The 18,881-nt window shown below is 31.2% G+C and overlaps 2 protein-coding genes across 2 annotated transcripts; one reads left to right on the top strand and one right to left on the bottom strand.

The window, feature by feature from the left end:
- Positions 1-4,177: 4,177 nt before the first annotated feature.
- On the bottom strand, positions 4,178-10,295 carry LOC106720043 (polypeptide N-acetylgalactosaminyltransferase 35A). Its single transcript, XM_045686070.1, has 11 exons — positions 10,131-10,295; positions 9,669-9,941; positions 8,493-8,628; positions 7,457-7,892; positions 7,048-7,288; positions 6,816-6,961; positions 6,356-6,508; positions 5,696-5,913; positions 5,387-5,516; positions 4,817-4,951; positions 4,178-4,325 (listed from the first exon to the last, which is right to left on the bottom strand). The coding sequence occupies exons 1-11, from the start codon at positions 10,222-10,224 to the stop codon at positions 4,194-4,196; spliced, it is 2,094 nt and encodes a 697-aa protein (XP_045542026.1). The 5' UTR covers positions 10,225-10,295; the 3' UTR covers positions 4,178-4,193.
- A 1,905-nt stretch (positions 10,296-12,200) lies between these two features.
- LOC106720044 (RING finger and SPRY domain-containing protein 1) lies at positions 12,201-18,543 on the top strand. Its single transcript, XM_045686102.1, has 8 exons — positions 12,201-12,334; positions 13,142-13,319; positions 13,741-13,914; positions 14,241-14,466; positions 16,318-16,568; positions 16,779-16,791; positions 17,129-17,384; positions 18,073-18,543. The coding sequence occupies exons 1-8, from the start codon at positions 12,201-12,203 to the stop codon at positions 18,416-18,418; spliced, it is 1,578 nt and encodes a 525-aa protein (XP_045542058.1). The 3' UTR covers positions 18,419-18,543.
- The last annotated feature ends 338 nt before the right edge of the window (positions 18,544-18,881 follow it).

Below are 18,881 nucleotides of genomic sequence, written 5' to 3' on the forward strand. Positions count from 1 at the left end.
GGTCAATTTAACCGGTATATTGTTCTAAACGATGTCGCTATAAACGGTTTTGACTGTATGTATATATATGTATACCTCAGTATTGCGTGGCGACCCGTCGCCACACCGCACACTCTACTACACATAAAATATATATATGTATACCTTAGTATAGCTTGGCGACCCGTCACCACGGCAAGCGTCGCCACGCTAACAATTCGGTTTACAAGTGAGCCTATAGATGTTTCACATAAAAAAAATAAACATAAGAAAATATGTAAAATTAGATTTTGTATTTTAGTTTAATTTATATATACATAAACAATGAATAAAACGTTTCGTATTTATTCTTATTGTACACGATTCCATCAATTTTATTCTTATTAAATTATTTATTTAAATTACATCTCTGTAAAATATATTTGAGTACAGAACTATTCAATTTTTATGGCGGCTAACATTGTACTGCGCAGCGAATTGTGCAATGTTCCCACAAGTGAACATATTTGAAAAATACAATACATAAGATGTCATAACTAATTCCTCGCTCAAAATCCACGCCGAAAACCTATATTAAATTATATAATAGACACATATACCTACACAATCAGATAATATTCTATCGGTTAATTATATACGTTATTTGTTATATTGACTAGCTGTAATTACAGCTTTAACTTCATGGTGCATAAGATAACAGTTTATAGCCGTACTTAGAATTATTAAATGGCCTTTTTAGTGTGTTTTTGTGAGAAATCTACATTAAGATCTTCTTTTGTGACCACTTGCACACAAGTCATGTTATAAAAGAAGTATTAATAAAAAATTGAGTATAAAGCTTTGTAAAGATAAGCACAAATTGTATTTGTTCCTAAGATAGATACATATACATAATAAATCTTCTCATATGTACGTAAACGATAAACATGGTTCATACAAAATCACATAATCTCTGGATTCGCTTAGAAAAAAATGGAGAGAACGATATGATTTCATACAAATATTTAGGCAGTAGAAAAATAAATCAACTAATACAATTTTAGTTAAGAAATTCAAATGAGTTAGACAGATTAAAAATTAAATATTATTTAAATTACAATCGCATAGACAATACAGGAGTATTTTTTATATTACATTAAAACTAAAATATGCTTATTAATTCTAATAAATTGTGTTGAGTGTTTTCATTAAAAATAATCAACAAATCAAAATTCTAAGTCATACCAATATCCTAATACTATATAAAAAATTGAATACAAAAAATTTTTATTCTAATATAAAAACCGAGCTAAAAAATCAGTCGTTCATTTAAATATAACGGAATGTTTTCCGTGAAACTTTACAATGTTCAGAAATTTGAGTGCTAAAACATAAATGACGCTGGCTCATATACAATACAATACAAACACAAACAACTTACATTTAAAACAATAATCATATAAAAATAAAAAAATAAAATTATTTGACAAGAAACTTAAATAAACTAAAAACCTATCTAAATAAATTAATCATTTTTCTAAACAAACCTTAGTGATAAAAAATCTTTTTTTTTTTAAAGTAAAAAGTATGGTGCATTTTATTGGACTTTTTTTTAAATTTTGTAAAAAATCTTTGAATCATTTTATATAAAGCTCATATTGGAAGAATAGTCACAACAAAACAGGAACGGAGGATTACTTACTTACGACAAGTCTTGTACATTACCCTTAACCATTGGTTTCCATTGAAGCAAACAAAAATCGTAATCGTCTTAGAAAAAAGAACATTTTGTGATCTCCACATTATGTACTAATGACTGGAAACCCATAGTTATATAATATTTTAAACATTAAATAATAATATGAGTAATACATGTTATAGATCGACAAAATTATCTGACCCGGTGGTGGGAATGTCAAACTAAATTATGACAGCTCACAAGCGCCCCCCTGTCAATGTCAAAAAATGTCACAATGTTTTTCCTATAGTAACTGTCATGTCATTTTTTTACCCCATTTTCTTACAACTACAATAGCGCCTCTCACACCGGCTCAGATATCCTTGTTTGACTATATCTGAATACTGTGGGAAAATATTAATTATTGGTTCCGACTACTGTCATATTTGTTTTGACAAATTTATCATCACTCACATTAACTTTGATAAAACATAGATAACAATATCTGTCAATACTAAAGTTATTGCAATGAAGACCAAAAATAACACATAAAAAATATATTGACATGAAAATAAATGCCAACAACTTTACCCTATGAAACTATTCAAATAAAATGCAGTTCATTTCAGACGCGTAGAAATTGTAAAGTTAGCAACATAAATATGTATACATTTTCAAATCTTCAGAAATTAGTATACACCTACGGTTTAAAAAAATATTTATGAAGCAAAAAGATGGATAGGTTCAAACATATTTTTGAAACCGAAGGCATATATACAATGTGCATCTTTGTCAATGTAGACATATTTAAAAAGCTGATTGTAAATATAAAGAACTTATTGATTTATATGACAACCTTTACAAGATTCCTAAAAAAAAATCCACCTTTTTATTGAACATATTGTAGTGACCATGTATTGCATGACGTTATTTATAAAGTGTTGAAAGTTTTTTTAATTTAAATTTTCTTAGTTTATGTTCTTACTACTATGGAATGTAACTACGTAATGGAACATAAAGGAAAAGGACGGTTTTGTCAAGAATATTTACAAAAAAAAACATAATTAAAAAGTCAACTAATATAAATTCTGCGAGGAGATCGAATGCAAACTTAAAACTTAAATTTTAAGTTAAAACTTAGATTTTACATCAAAATATTGATTACAATATAGCAACTTATCTGGATAAATAAACAAAAACGACAGTAAAATACAATAAATACGTAAACGCTCCCAGTTCAATGTCAAAAAGTATAGCAAGTTTTGTAAGAGATCCTTGTCATATTATGTCCTATACATAACTTATCCCGTGTACCTTTCACCGGGCCAGATAAGTTTGTCATACTATTTTAATTTGTCACTGGGTTTTACTTCACATGGTGTTAATAAAAATAATTAGTATTTTTATTTCTAAAATCATGTTTCGTTTGTTATAACTAAATGTTAAAGCACAATAAGTTATGTTAAGAAAGGTTCTAAAAGGTACATTTATATAGAAAAATAAGTTCACTGATAAAAAATATACAAATTAGTTAAAAAAAAACTAAATGGGGGGGGGGTTTATGAAAAATAGATGTTGGCCGATTCTCAGACCTACTCAATATGCTCACAAAATTTCATGAGAATCGGTCAAGAAGTTTCGGAGGAGTTTAACACCGTGACACGAGAATTTTATATAATAGATATAAATCTAATGCTTGGCACAACTTATACTGAATGTATGTATAACAAAATAATTAAAAAAAATAGAAATGATATTAAAATAAAATGGAAACTATGTAAGAAAATGCAAATGAGATTCAATCATTCAATCATTAAAATTGATTTTTTAATCATTCAACTTAAAATATATATACAGTCAAAATCTGTTATAACGACATCGAAGGGACTACTCATATTGAGTCGTAAAAACCGATAGTTGTAACAACCGGTGACAGGTATTAATAGGAAAGATATGTATATAACATTCAGCCAGGACCTTTGATTTTGGTCAATTTAACCGGTATGTTGTTCTAAACGATGTCGCCATAAACGGTTTTGACTGTATATTCAATTTTTTTTGATATTATTATTCATATCGTCATGATTGTAGAATAATGTCGGTTTTAAAAAAAATAACCATTTACTATATATTTAGTTTAAATAATTCAGTTTCCGACAGATTAGATGGCATATAAAATGTATGTAAACTTAACAAAATCGATAAAACTAAGAATAATTTCATATGGCCTGTAGAATTTAATATATTTAGGTTCATTACTATTTTACGGATATAACGATATTCTTTAGATACGCTAATACAGGGATCCCCAAAATATTTTGGACAAGTGACCCCCTTTTCCAAAATGAACTGTTACCTCAGACCCCCCATAGCCAAATTACTTACTTTTATGATCAATTACTATTATTATTATTATTCATTCTGACTTAGGTCAAAAGAAGAAGACGATCCCTTTGGGAATCCCTGCGCTAATTGATAAGCATTTGGCTTAAATCTTAATATAATTATGATCATATCAATATTTATTATCTAAGGTACCTGTTAAGAGTATTATTATTTAAGAGCGAATAAAATCCCATTGATTTGTATCTTGATCATCGCATATAACCATGATCAATGGTTCCCTAAGGTAAGCCCGCTCAACTCCCAGACACATACCAACTGCTATGTTGTAAATAGGACTTCCAGCCTGAAACAAAAATTTTAAAAATGTATATAAATTATCTAGGATTTTTTGCACAATATTCACTAATTAATACAGCCAACACAACTCTAAATTGTTTCATAATTGACTTATATAAAGAATCTTAAAATTTTCCTTAAACTTTTTTCTTACTAACATTATAAACGTGGAAGTTTAGATGGATGGATGGATTTTTAAATGTATCTCCAGAACGGCTTCATGGATCTCGCTGAAATTTAGCCTAGATGTAGAATGTAGTCTGAAAGAAGGCTACTAAATTCTTATTTTATTCCGCGCGGGCGACAGTTAAAATAAAATAAAAAAAAATAACAAATGACATGTGAGATACCATCTAACTTTTTCTTTTCAAAACGCAACTAAAAGAAAGTTACTTAACTACTTAGGTAAAAAAAAATTACGAATTAAAATATATGAAGACTAGATAGTGTGGTTGTGAAAGTTAAAAAGAGATGTTCCAATGTCTAAAAGTAACTTACAGCTCCCTTATGCTTCCATTCCTGAGTGCCACCAAGTTCATGACATTTGCCCAGTATCGGAGACATTGTATTGACAGCGTCCAAGCAGAGAGTTCCACTAAGTACCAACTCATGACGTACAGTCTCATACCATATCTGTAAGACGAAAAATATTTCTGCTAATTTACACTATCGTACTTCCTATTCAAAAATGTGTTGTAAAAAACATACAAGGGTTTATAATTTGTTGTCAACAGATCAGTTAACAAATTACTCAAACAAGTTATCCAATGTATCAAATAATTTAATATCTAAATAAATGATTTCTTGAATCTATATCTTATAAAAGACACTTAACTCAAATATAAAACTAAAAATTTGATAAGTTTTGCCATTCAAACTTGCCATAACATTTTTTTTATTTCTGACATTGCTGAAATTTAAATTATTCAATCTTTCGTGAGACATTATCACTAACTAATATAGGAAACGGCTAGAAAAAGAAGAAACTAGTTGGTCCTGACACTGGACAAATTTACTTGAGTGTTTTAGCAGTTTTCATTTTTGTAAATATAATTATTGTTTATTTACCTGGTGTATGCCCCTCATGCACCTACCGAGTACCAATCGGCTACCTTTGGTCTTGATATCTTTAGCACTTTGGACACATAAGGTGGAACCTTTAAGACGAATTTGAAAGGAATCCGTGTAGTTTCGCTTCCTAAAAAAAGGACAGGTGTTCTACTTTAGTAATTTGACCACTGCATTCAGTTATCTTTCCACTAATTAAACATTTAACCAAAAACATAGTCATCTGTGTGATTGAAAAACATAGATGACAGTATGTTATTTATGTTCCGGCACCAAAGACAGTTAGAAATTATGTTTTTAAAAACAAACCTAGAGTGCCAAGGCTGGAACTTAGTCTTCTCAGGATCATTAAGAGCGGCCATACGTTTCCTAAGAATAGATTCTTCACCCGTATCTAATTCAGGATAGATATTCTCTAGATACCATCTGAATGTCTTACATTTGAGACGTTGCCTCAAAGCTTTCCTCTCAGATATATCCCCAATTTCAACATTAGCAGCCGACGGATTAACTTCAATCACTTTTTTCTGAAAAACAATATAATTACCAAACACAACTTACTATGTATACTTTGATGGATAAACGAAAAAGACTACCGAAGTACATACACAAGACATCTGATATCACAGTCCTAGAAATACAATGAAGAGAAGCAAAGAACTATGCAAATGGAAAGGAAAGATTTAGATCAGAAAGATGAAAAGAATGGACAATGCAGGCAATATCCAAGTTTTCTTAACTTATGATAATAAAAGAACCCAAAACTGTTGAAGGCAGGAACAGTTTTCATCTTTATAGTGAATTTTAAAATGCAAACAGATGAAAGTTAATACATTTATTTAAATTACAATGTTAAAATATAAATATTATTCTCTAACTGAAACGAAAATGGTGATTAGTTGATAGAAATCTACAAATAGAACCTAAATGTCATATAAACTTCTTTTGAATAAACCAATCCGCACTTACCACATATTCATCCATCCATACACGGGCCATACGCATAGAGTTACGCACCATAAAATCTTCTTTCTCACCCATACCATAAGGTCTTCGTTTACGGAACACGTGACCGACCCGACTACATGGTATGAGCTCCAACGTACCACCGCACATCCATATCTGTGTGTATTTTTTAGATATAAAGATGGTGATTTTTATTTTATAGTAAAGAAACATTAATTTGCTCCTTAAGCTACATTAACAATTAAAGCATTTCAAAGATACGGCCCGCGATCGTAATGTGTCACAGAAGAATCATGTTTCTGGAGCTTTTAGACTTCATTCGATTTTAATTCAATAAATAAAATGTTATAATAATTCAGTTAATTTTTTTTCAATCTAGCCCACAATTTTGAATTCATAGAAAATTTAATATATGTCCTCTGCGAAATTGAGTTTGACACCTCTGTATTAAAGTATAACATACCCTGAAAGATATCTCCAAGTTCTCGCCACCCCACACATTCATACCAGCGTCATACTTGCCAATATAAATGAAGTATTCACGATAAATTGCAAACAAACCACCTGCCATGGTGGGAGACTTGATTGGCTTTATGAAATCTTCATGGTCTGTAAACATATAAAACTGTTTAATAAACATCATGACTTGATAGGTATGGTATAAATGATGTAATAATGTTTAAAATCTATCTCACCTTTCAAAGTCCCTCTGGGTAAATTGTCCCATTTAAAATGAAGTCCCCAATTAAAACCACCTCTCACTAAAGGACTTGAAGAATATTCAAATGTGTCAGCATTAATAACATCTATTACAGGAGCGACGGCCCGATGTGAATAACGCACACGGACACCATCTACACCCTCCGACAGACGTGCCAACAATGGCGGCAGCCAATCCACATTGACCTCTATGTGAGAATCCAGAAACACCAATACCTGAAAAAAAAAAACAAAATTTCATCACAGTGTACCCATACAGTATGACTAAATTACGTACAAGATGCACTATACCATCCAAAGAAGCAGTGGTACAGGTGTGATGTCACACAACATCTTTACTTACAAAGCGAAAAGATTTTATGAATTCTAAATTGTAATATTTACCTCACCAACCGAATTATCAGCCCCATATAACCTTGCCCGGATCAAACCTTCTCTTTTGCTTGTCCTCAATAGCCGTATATTAATACCAGTTTTAGCTCTTGAAATTTTCTCCGCAGACTTTTTATCAATGTTGTTACTGTTGTCATCATTTATGTAATCCACTAACCACTTTTCCACTTCAATTTTATTCGTTTCCAACATTTCCTCTTCCTTTCTCATCATACTGTTAAGATCGTTTACAGCATTCATAACACTTTCATGTAATCCATCCAAGTCACTGTAGTCATCTACTAAAATTATCTCCTTCAAATACTTTGCATCTGTGCGGTCCAATATTGAATGAATAGATCTCATTAGGGTTTCAAAATGTTCATTATAAAAGCAGATAATTATTGAAGTTTTAGGCAATTTCTTCCTATAGTTTATATCTCGGCACCTGTGTTATATATATTTTAAACATTATTACAAATAAATATGCTTCTTATATAATAATAACATCTTACTAATATAATTGCGAATGTTTGGATGGATGGATGGATGTTTGTTAAAGGTTTGTCTGCAGAATGACTCAATGGATGTCGATGAAATTTGCCAGATTTAGAAGATAGTCTAGAAGGTCTTCTTCTGATTCGGCTACTAATTTTTTTAATACCGCGCGAACGGAGTCGCGGGCTACAGTTAGTATTATATAAAGCTTATAGTGTTTTGTTTTACTATACACTTCACTAAAATTTATTGTTGAAAGTTAATAAAATTACAATGTGCAAATTAGTAAACTTTAGTCCTGTTTACTTCATAAATATTTCTTTACTTTTAAATAATGTTCCTGTTTTGTGTATAATAATGTAACATATAAATATTAATGAATTTGCAATAACATATGAAATTTCTATTCCCCCAAAGAACACAAAAACACATATTGCCAGCCTTTTCAATTTTCTTTGAAAAATAGTGATAACATTGTTTTATTGTACAGGTTTATGGGATGTGGAAACTTATAGATTTATCTTTTAGGTGAGTTTTCCACTATACATACATTTTGTTCCTGGTATCAGGAATGCTCCTGTGATTTCCAATCCTCTTAGAGATGAGCGCATTAAATGCATGCAAATTGTAACCCTGTTCCCTAATTCGCACATCTTCAGCGTTTCTAATTATTCCATACTGATGTTCTGTAAAATATTTTTAAAACATGAGTAAAAAAAACATGGCAAAATCTTTATAGAAAAAAATGCATGAATTAACATTGACTTCATACATCACTACATTTACTCTCGGTTTCTGAGTCCAAAATCTCTGTAAGAAACATATTGTCATCCCTATCTTTGACAACACAGACATAGCATGTTTAAAAGAAATTTAGGTCTCAGAAACCCATGGTTAATGAAGCAAAAAAAGCAAATTTTAACATCTACATTTCGACGCCCCTACCAAATAAACTTGTAATAGGAAAAATCAATTTTTCAGGAGAAGCAAAAAACCGTATTTCTTTAATAACTTCATCAATAATTATTGTACAAGAATCTTTTAGATACCCAAACAAAGCTAATTTTTATAGCTTCATTGTATTTAATTTTCATTCCGGGCATATTCTGTGCTATGAAGGAAAAATGATAATACTAGAAATAAAAATAAAATCTGTTTCAATAATGACTTTTTATCTATGTAATTAACATTAAGAAAAATGTAATAAAATCACAACATGTGATGGACCTTTCGATGCTGAATTCGACGGAATAGCAAGAACCCGGTAAGAGTGCATTACAGGATTATTCGATGGGGGCGTCGATTTCATGTAGAAAATTCCAATTTGAAATTAATAGAATGTAAAATAAATATAAATATATATATAAACAGCTAATCTATATATATAACTTTTCTAGCTAAAACAAAACATTGCTAATAAAATCACTAACCGAATGCATGTAAATTTAAATACCATGAATACTCAATGTCTAATTCAATTACTTCACAAAATGCAATGCACAAATATACATGAAAAAGATAATAAACATAATCTGAATTCAACAAATAAAATTCTTTTTTTTTTAATAAATAAGAAAAACTCAATGACACCACTGAGACTAAAAATCTGAAAAAATCAGTAAAAATTTGTCTAACTATACATAGGTTTGTTAATATTGATAACAGAGGTAAGTTATTCATATCAAATAACCCAATATGTTCTTTTTTAATTGATAGCCCTTCTCACCTAAGCTTATGTCAGGTTTAGCAGCCATCTTCATTCCCAGTTGATTAACAAATTTTTCTTTTTGCATAAACTTTTGTTTGTAATCTGAATTGTGCTTTAGGTATTTCCACATCTTACCCATGTATTTACTATTAGCTTTAGGGCTATCATATAGCATACTTTTACCTTCTAAATCTGCAATAGACTTATCATTGTTTTTAATTCGGTCCTTTTCTGCTGAATTAACTAATTGATAATGCATTGTATTTTCCTGATCAATCTTATTAGTGTCGCCTAAAATAAATCACAATACAAACCATTTACAACTTTAAAAAAATAAACTTAAAAATGGAAAGCGTAAATGGTGCTTAATGATCTTTGATGAATGCGAATCAAAGCAAAATTAAGAACATCGATTTCTATTCAACACTCAACTATATTTTATGATGTTAGATTTTGCTAACGATAAAAAAAATTACTTACCATTAAGATTCAATAACCAGTATAAATACAAAGAGATGGTCCAAGTTATTGAAGCAATTAATATACCCCATAAGAAAGAATTAATTTTCGCCATTTTAAGTGTTTCAAAACGAGAAGGAATAAAATACAATTATATGAACGTTTGGCCCTTATACTGACTATAAAATTTACTGTCCACATATAAAAAAAAAAGAAAAATAATTGTCATTGTTGGGGTTGATGTTTCAGAAATCTTACTAATATTTCTGATTTTTATTTGACTCTTTGAACATTTTCAGTAACACATAGAAGCTCACACAATTCAAGTAAAGCAAAAAAGAATTACCGACGACCACAACCCCATCACCCACAGGTTGCCGACCAAAGAGTATATAAGCAATTACAAATGCCCTTCTCTTAAAAAAAAATAGTAAACGCTGGCAACCCACGACTTACATTTAGCTGCCCAGTTTTTATTAGTCTAGTCATCGAATCTAATCTGTAAATCTACATTGGAATGTTTTAGAACGTTTAGAACCAATGCTCGTTCCTGTCCAATACTGGAATGGTACCACCATTACTTCTGAAAACGGAATATGGTCAATTCTAGCATAACACGATTCATTCCAGTGTTGAAATAACAATTCACGTCTTTACAAGAACAATGTGATATTTTTTAAACCACAACTTTAAAGGAGAGCAATTTTAAACATTTAAGCGTTAATAAATTCTAATTTCACATCGAATTGTGTTTTTTTTTTACTCATTTTCTGAAAGTACATTAATTACCGCAACAATTTAATTGTTTTTCGATGGTAAAATTAGTAAAATTTTAGAATTTATCAACGCTTAAATGATTAAGTGTTTAAAATGATTGCAAGACGTCTAAAGTTGTGGTTCGAAAATTTCACGTTGTTCTTGTAAAGAGGGGAATTAAACAAGAGCTTTAGTTTTTTAATTTTTTAATGCGGAATGTGATTTTTATTAAAATGGCAGTCTGTCCGTTTTATAAGTTATTTTTTTATTACTTTTTGTACTTTCAATAAAGTTATTTGACCATGTATCTTGTAATTACCCGTAAAACACGATTTCTTTTCTTTCCTTTACTTTAGTGATTTCATACATTATATGTTTCTTTTTTGTGGAGATTAAAATATAACTATAAAATATAATAAATGTGAAAGTAAAGTAATCTTTATTTCCCTTATAAAAATAAAATGTGATTTTGATTTATATTACTTACACATTACACATTAACACGCACACTTACTAACGTGTCATTGCTGGACACATAAAATAAAGGTATATAAAAATATTTCAAAACTAGTTGTTCCAATGCGGCTTCATACGCATGAAATTCCATTCATTTTGTTCAGCGAAGCTTTATTTTATTGTTTGTAGTTTGTTTTATTCACATTGTGTAAAACTGAGTAACGCAGTCAAAACGCAAATGCTCAGATGACAACGAACCCCTTCGCCATTGATAGATAATTACCGTTACCATGAAACCATCCATCTCTGCTTCTTCTGCTAGCAATTCTATATTTATTACTGTATATATAATAATGTACTCTTTAATTTATTATTAACTAGTTTTCGCCCGCGACTCCGTCCGCGCGGAATTAAGAAATTAACAAATAGCCCATGTTTTCTTCCAGACATGTTCTACATCTGTGCTAAATTTCAAAAAGATCCGACATATTTTCCGACTGCCTCTATTTTCTCTTTGGCCTTCATTTGCTCTTTGGCCTCTAGTACCATAAATAAGATCCTTCTGGAACTATAGTTTTGAATTTTCAAAAGCCGAGCGAGTAGTAGCAACAAGTACATGTGAGTTTTTTTTTTAAATTAAATAATAATTTCTGTTTTATTAGTAGACGAAAGACTATACTAAAACATAAAATATTTTAAGTGATCGTTCGATTATTGTAAATAACTATCTAAAATAAGAATTTGTATGAGTTTCTGCAATGTTGAATCCATTGGCTGATTTTATAAGTCAAATATTTGTTGAATATCAAATCTCTGTACAGGTGAACTGGTAAGGCAAATTATTCAACAGACGATCAATACATACTATATTTTCACAACATGGAAGGTGTAATGGACCATTTAATCGACTACGAGTATTTACGTAGGTCAAGACCAAATGAAATTTGGGAACCTCGCGTTATAAGGAACGTAATTTTGCAAATATTACGAAAATTAAGGCCGAGTAATAGAGTGTGAGTATAATTCATATCTGCATTGATTAATTTACCATATTAACTGCATATTTGAAGGTTCCACTAAGATGATGCCCTAAGTGCGTAGTATGTTTGAATGTATAAAAATAGATTGTTTCTTATATTTTATATGATAAGGGAGGAAACAAGCTGCAGATTACATAATGTGTAACTATCAACAACGGCTGTGGTCTCAACACCAGAGTGATTGCAGTCATGTTGTCAGCGGTTTTAGTAAACACACAACTTGTTTTTGCAATATTGTATTGCACATGATCTTTAAATGTTCCTTTATTTATTAATAAACTTGTACCTGTACATAAGACAAGAAGCATCGGTAATTGTATGAGTCTGTGAATAACATGATTTTCCTGATTTCTTTATACTCAAAGGTACAAACAACAAAGCAGCCACTTGTAAATTTTGGTATAAAATAGTAAAGCAGTTGAAAGGTTGCAAATGAACATGCAATGGAATGGGCATCATTTCCCTGCTGTTGTAGTCTGCTTGGGGTTGATGTGTCATATAATTTCATTTGCCAAACAACTTTCTTATTCCTTTCAGCAATAAATTTACTAATTTAAGAAATGAAATCTGTAATTTCTAAAAATATGTAAGTTTAAATGGATAGATGTATGTTTGTTGGGAGGTATTTTTGGAACAGCTTAATGGATCTTAATGAAATTTGGTAGATATGTAGGACATGGTCAGGATAAACACATAGGCTACTTATTAGATGTTTTTTATTATTCCGCACTCACAGAGTCACGGACGAAAGCTAGTTAAACATATGTGTATTAATTTTAGGCCACATAGATTTGAATCAATGCTGAACTTCATTATACATGTTTCAATGATTGAAACAAATTGGCTGACAGTAGCCAGCAGTCTGATGGAGAATATGCCAACTTGTCCTTATACAATAATAACGATTGCAGTTATTATGCGCGAAATTCCAAGTCCACAAGTGACTACAGTCAGCATGGTATGTATATATATAAGACGTTTTTGTTTTCTTCAGAGTTAGGATAAAATAAAACAAAACTGAGTTTCTTTTGTTTGAAAAAAGAAACGACATTTAATGTTACTATTTTAAATCCTAATCCTAATTTAATTAACATGGAAAAAAATATCAACTTTCAAGAAGTTTAAAAAGCATTGTGTGTATTAAACACACAATGCTTTTTAAACTTCTTGACATTAACAGGTTGACAGTTCTTTTTAATATTAGTACAGTCTAAATAATGATTAAAGAATAGCTACTATCTCACAGATCAATTAAACAATAAAAATTTAAATAAAATAAATTTTAAAGAAAATAATATTTTTCTTTACATATATTCAAATGTCTATTAAGATATGATATTTTTTCATTTGAACAAAAGGTTAAAATGAAAATGTTTCAGGTGTTGAACGAGCAATACCAATTGTCTCAGAACCGCGCTGTGGCGCCCGACTTCGACATTAGAATTGAGAAGAACATTTGTTTAGTTCTTAACTGTTTAGCGGAGAAGTTAGTCGGGACTCATAGTACGGCAATATTTACGGATAATGTGTGCAGCTACTTATGCCACATTTTTGTAAGTAGCAAATAATGTATTAACAAATTATAATATCATGTCGCTACTGTAAGAATAGCCCCTTGTCCAGTTCAATGCCATGACCAAGCAGAAGACAAGTGTAATGTCAAAGTATTACTGCATCTCCATTAATATGTATGATTGATGCTGGATGTTAAATTCTAATTCTTATCATCCCACCATACTCTATGAAGGGTGGGAAGATGTAATTGAGAGAAGTGGGATTAAAAAGGAATATACTTTTTGATTACTCTCCTGCAATGAATAAATGTAAACAATAAAAATGACTGCAGTATTAAAAATAATCATGATAATTTCTTTTATAGATAAATAGTAGAAATCATAATGATCTGGAGTTACAAATGAGAGCTTTACTTGCACTTGAAAAATTTGCTGCCACCAAAGAAAATAAGGCAATGATAGTGGGAAGATTGTCACAACTAAACATAAATCATTTATCTAATTTAGAGACATTCTTTATGGATATTTCTGGGGAACATGGAGTTCGGCGCGAGGTTGGATATTGCGCCAAATGGGCGCTGGATAATATCTGTAAGTGCTTAATCTTATTTTTTATGTTGTTCGAAAAGGAATACTTCTAATACAGAAAATGAGAATTTTACAATATTTAGTAATAATTGAGGTCACCTTTTTATTCAAATTTGTTGTAAACATTCCATTTAAACTTACCTTGTGCTAATGATGGTTCTGTGCCTTGAATGCAGGACAACAGATGTTAGAGATGTAACGAGAGGGCTCAACCATTTATTTTATAATCATTAACCTATGTTCTATACATAGATAACCCTAATTTAAGTCCTCTTTTCCTCCCCACCCTTTTCTTATTAGGAAAGTTTGGGAAAGGGAAGTGGATTTGGCGGAAGAGAGGACGCATGGGAAGAAGAAATATCCTTTTTCTGTGCGTCCCCTTCTCTGTTGATTAAAGTTATGCAACACATCTGCATTTGCGTATGTCTATGGGTAACGATCGCCTCGCTATTTCAGCGAATCCAGGTGACCGTTTCTGCATTTGCCACCTTTTGATATAAAATAAAACATAGATTGAAGTGTCCACAGGTGGGCACAGTTAATCGAAAAGTTAACTTCGTTAATCGTTAATTCAAAATTTAACTTCGTTAATCGTTAAAGCGTTAAATTCTCGAATATTTAACGCAAGTTAAAGTTAATCGTTAACAGTTAACCATACCAAAATTATACATACTAATTTCATACTTATTGTGGCGACACTTGTTTAAAATAGTAATTTGACTATACATTCTATAACACATTAGTATTAGAGACAAGTATGAATGCATTATAGTATATTTCATTACGAGTGCGGAAAGCCTGTCATTGCAAAGAGTTCCGACAAATGTCTACCCGAGCCGAGGCACAGCCGAAGGTTAGGGTTGACAGTGGGAACATCTAATTCCGCACGTGTACTAAAAAACTATTTTTAATACAGTTGGGGAAAAATTAAACAATTTAATAGAATAATAAAAACACAATAAACTCAACTAACTAAAATGTTTGGGAAATGATTTTTTTGTTTTCTTCACCCATTCTGGGTAGGCAAAGGGAACTATGCCCAAACAGCCAAGTTTGCAGTAGATTCTTTTTATTGGTATGAAATGAAAATGAAATTTAATGAGATGAAATAAAATGAAACCTAACCTAATTCATTAAATCAAATCATTAAATCTGATATTGTAAAAATTTGGAGCTTCTTTTTAGAAATATTTGCATGAATCATAAAAACTTCAATGATTTTTTTTTTAAAAACTACGTGGTCGGTTTTTTCTTTTTAATAGACATTATTTTGACAGTTGGGAAATAGAACGCACGAGTTTGGAAAAGCTTAAGAAAAAGCACGAGTAAAAAGGGGGTTTTTAATACCGTTGCTCAAAAAGTGGCGTATTGCAGGGACGAAGAGCGTTCGGGATGTGGGCTATTAAATACTCGTGCTTTTATTTACTCGTAATGAAATATACTATTTCGAACCTTCTTTTTATTTTGTCCTGTTGGTCACGTCTTTCCCGGACGCTCTGATGCATCACAGTTGCACGGGAACTTCACATATATCAATTATCAACTCCTTCGTTCACCATTCGAGTCGCCGACAGTCGCCCAACATAGTTGAACTTACGAGCGTGGCGTGTAATTTAACCATAATGACAGCACGTCTCCAAGTTTCTAATTTAACGATTAACGGACTTTTATTAACGGAAGTTGAGTTTAACGGAAGTTAACAAAAGCGTTAACACTTTTTTAAGTTAACTTAAAAGTTAATCCGTTAAGCAAAATGTTAACTTCGTTAATTAACGATTAACGGATTAACGAGTTAATGCCCAGCTCTGGAAGTGTCAAAAGAAATAAGTGAATTATAAGATGTTATATTTGCAGTTCCAAAACCAGGCAGACAATTGTCCTATGATACAGTGAATATAGCAACTATAAATGGTATGCTTAAAAATGATAGTGGAAATATCTATCTGAAGTATTCACCAGATCTTATGGAAATTAGGAATGATACCATATTGTCTCAAACATTACATGGGACCTGTGAGGTGGAGGAAGGAATGTGGTTCTATGAGATTACCATGATTACTGAAGGTTCCTTAACCGTTGGTTGGGCATCTACCGGCGTTGACACGGTTACTATGTATTTTATTATATAATAAAAAACTAACTAAATCAGGCATATGTTGCAATGACAGTCTAAATAAAAAATAATAATATTAAATAAATGTGTTATTGTTGGTTTCTGAGACAAAAAACCCAATATAAAACATGTTGTTATCTCTTTTTTATCATAGATAATGAGAGGGACAACAATTTGTTTTGTCCAGGTATTTTGTTCTCAGGGAGGAACAATAAGTGCATGCAAAAAGTATTATTGAAGATTATATTTTATTATTTAAATTTCTATAGACCAAACCTGTAACTTTCTTAAAGTATACTACCAAAATTTAATCAAAACCAGTTGTTGACAAACATGCATAAACTTATTACTTATATATAGATATAGCGAGTGCGTAGGAGTGAGGCATTTGGGAGAGCTGTTTGTGTGAGGTGAGTCAGGCGGAGGTAGGTTGTATGTTAGGCTACTGGTGCTTGTGGATTGAGAGATGCCTCGGTTACTTGCAACTAACATAGTTGCGATATTAGACATTACAATTGCTACATAAAATGTATAATACGATGTAATAACTAGCTCCTTTTTTTAAATTGTATTTTTCTGGTATTATTTCACAGGAGAAATCAGTCGGTGATGATATGTTTTCATTAGGTTATGAAGGCAACTACAGATTATTGTGGTATAATGGAAATCCCTATATTATTTCTCTGGGAAGGTGGAGGGTGGATGAAGTGTTAGGTTGCCTTCTCGACATTACTAACAAGAGTATCTCTTTCTTTCTGAATGGGTTCGAAGTCGTAATGAATTCCAATGATTTCTTTTCACCCACAAGGTGAGTTCTTGCTAATGGTTTTTCTTTTGTATATGTCGGTAATTAGTTTATATATTAGGTTGTGATATATGAAATTGTTTTTTTTTTTATATGATAGGAATATTCCTAGACTATATATTCTTTTTATATTAGGACATTTAATTTTTACACAACTGATAAGGGGATAATGTTATTCTCTAGTGTATAAGTTTTCTTTTTATGTATGTAAAGTCCTTTGTAACGACTTAGGGCCTATAACTAAACCGATTTTGATGATTTATTTTCAAATAATATAGTTTAATTATTTTGAATTAAAAAAAATCATTTGTTTTTATTTTTCTAATCAACGTTAGATTCGGTTTATTGGTACTTATTAATATTGAAATTTGTTGAAATGTAATTTAATTTGTCTTCATAAAATATTTTTACATTGCATAATTATTAATAAATTTTCGTCATAATTCATGACATAAATACGCGTGATATGTTACATTTTCGCTCTTCTCTTCTCGTGATTTTTGGCACCGCTCGTCCCCTTTCGTGTTTCTTTTGATTAATGGATAATCCTTAAGCAATTGCGAAATGTTACTAAGATCAAAAAATAATATCATGGATTAAAGTGATTATTACATTTTCTTTTTTAAAAAGATTTTTTTAACAGCAAAAGCAAATTAAAGGATGTATACACATGTTGATTTATTTGTTTCAGGCCACCAAAGAAATTCTTCCCGGCGATTACAATAGCGCCCTTCCAACAGTGCATCGTGAACTTTGGCCAGAAACCTTTCCGCAGCGCGCCGGAGGGTGTACAATTCTCCGCGCTCAGCTCTGTCGGTCAACTCACTCCGCAGCAGAGGATGGTAATTATCTATATACATTCGACATTCCTGACAATTTTCAGCAACAAATTGATTGTTTTTTGTTGTCAGATTTACGGAATGCCGCGCAGTGCGATGCAAGAACGGCAAGCGTCGTTCAATGCGAGCGAGGACGCGTGCGACATTTGCTGCGACCGCGCCGTCGACGTCACGCTGCGTCCCTGCGGACATCGGTGAGTCTCTCTATCTCACTACATCCATTCTTTTCAGAGTGCCTGTGTTGACTTGGAGAGTTCATTTTCATCACAACAAGTCTACAAATTATTTATAATCATTTTGTATTTTTAATTGTAGCTTATTTAACACAGTAATTTTTTTAATGTTATATCTTACAATGTTATAAATAACTGGTAACTAATATTTAAATGATTATCAAATTTAATATTGTTGCGGCATTACGTTGGTACACGGCACAGTGTAGCCACGTCTTACATCAGATAACTTTATGGAGGAGGCCGAAACCATATTATAACCTAAGAGCCAATAATGTGGATACAATAAAAGTGACGATGTTAAAGGATCTGTATACATATTAATATTCTTATGATTCTTTTCAGTACACTTTGCCGACCATGCTCGCTAAAAATTGTGGCGTGCCCTGTGTGTAGAAGTCCCATCAATGAATGGCGTTGAATTCATT

Source organism: Papilio machaon, chromosome Z, assembly GCF_912999745.1.
Source record: "Papilio machaon chromosome Z, ilPapMach1.1, whole genome shotgun sequence".
Taxonomy (NCBI): domain Eukaryota; kingdom Metazoa; phylum Arthropoda; class Insecta; order Lepidoptera; family Papilionidae; genus Papilio; species Papilio machaon.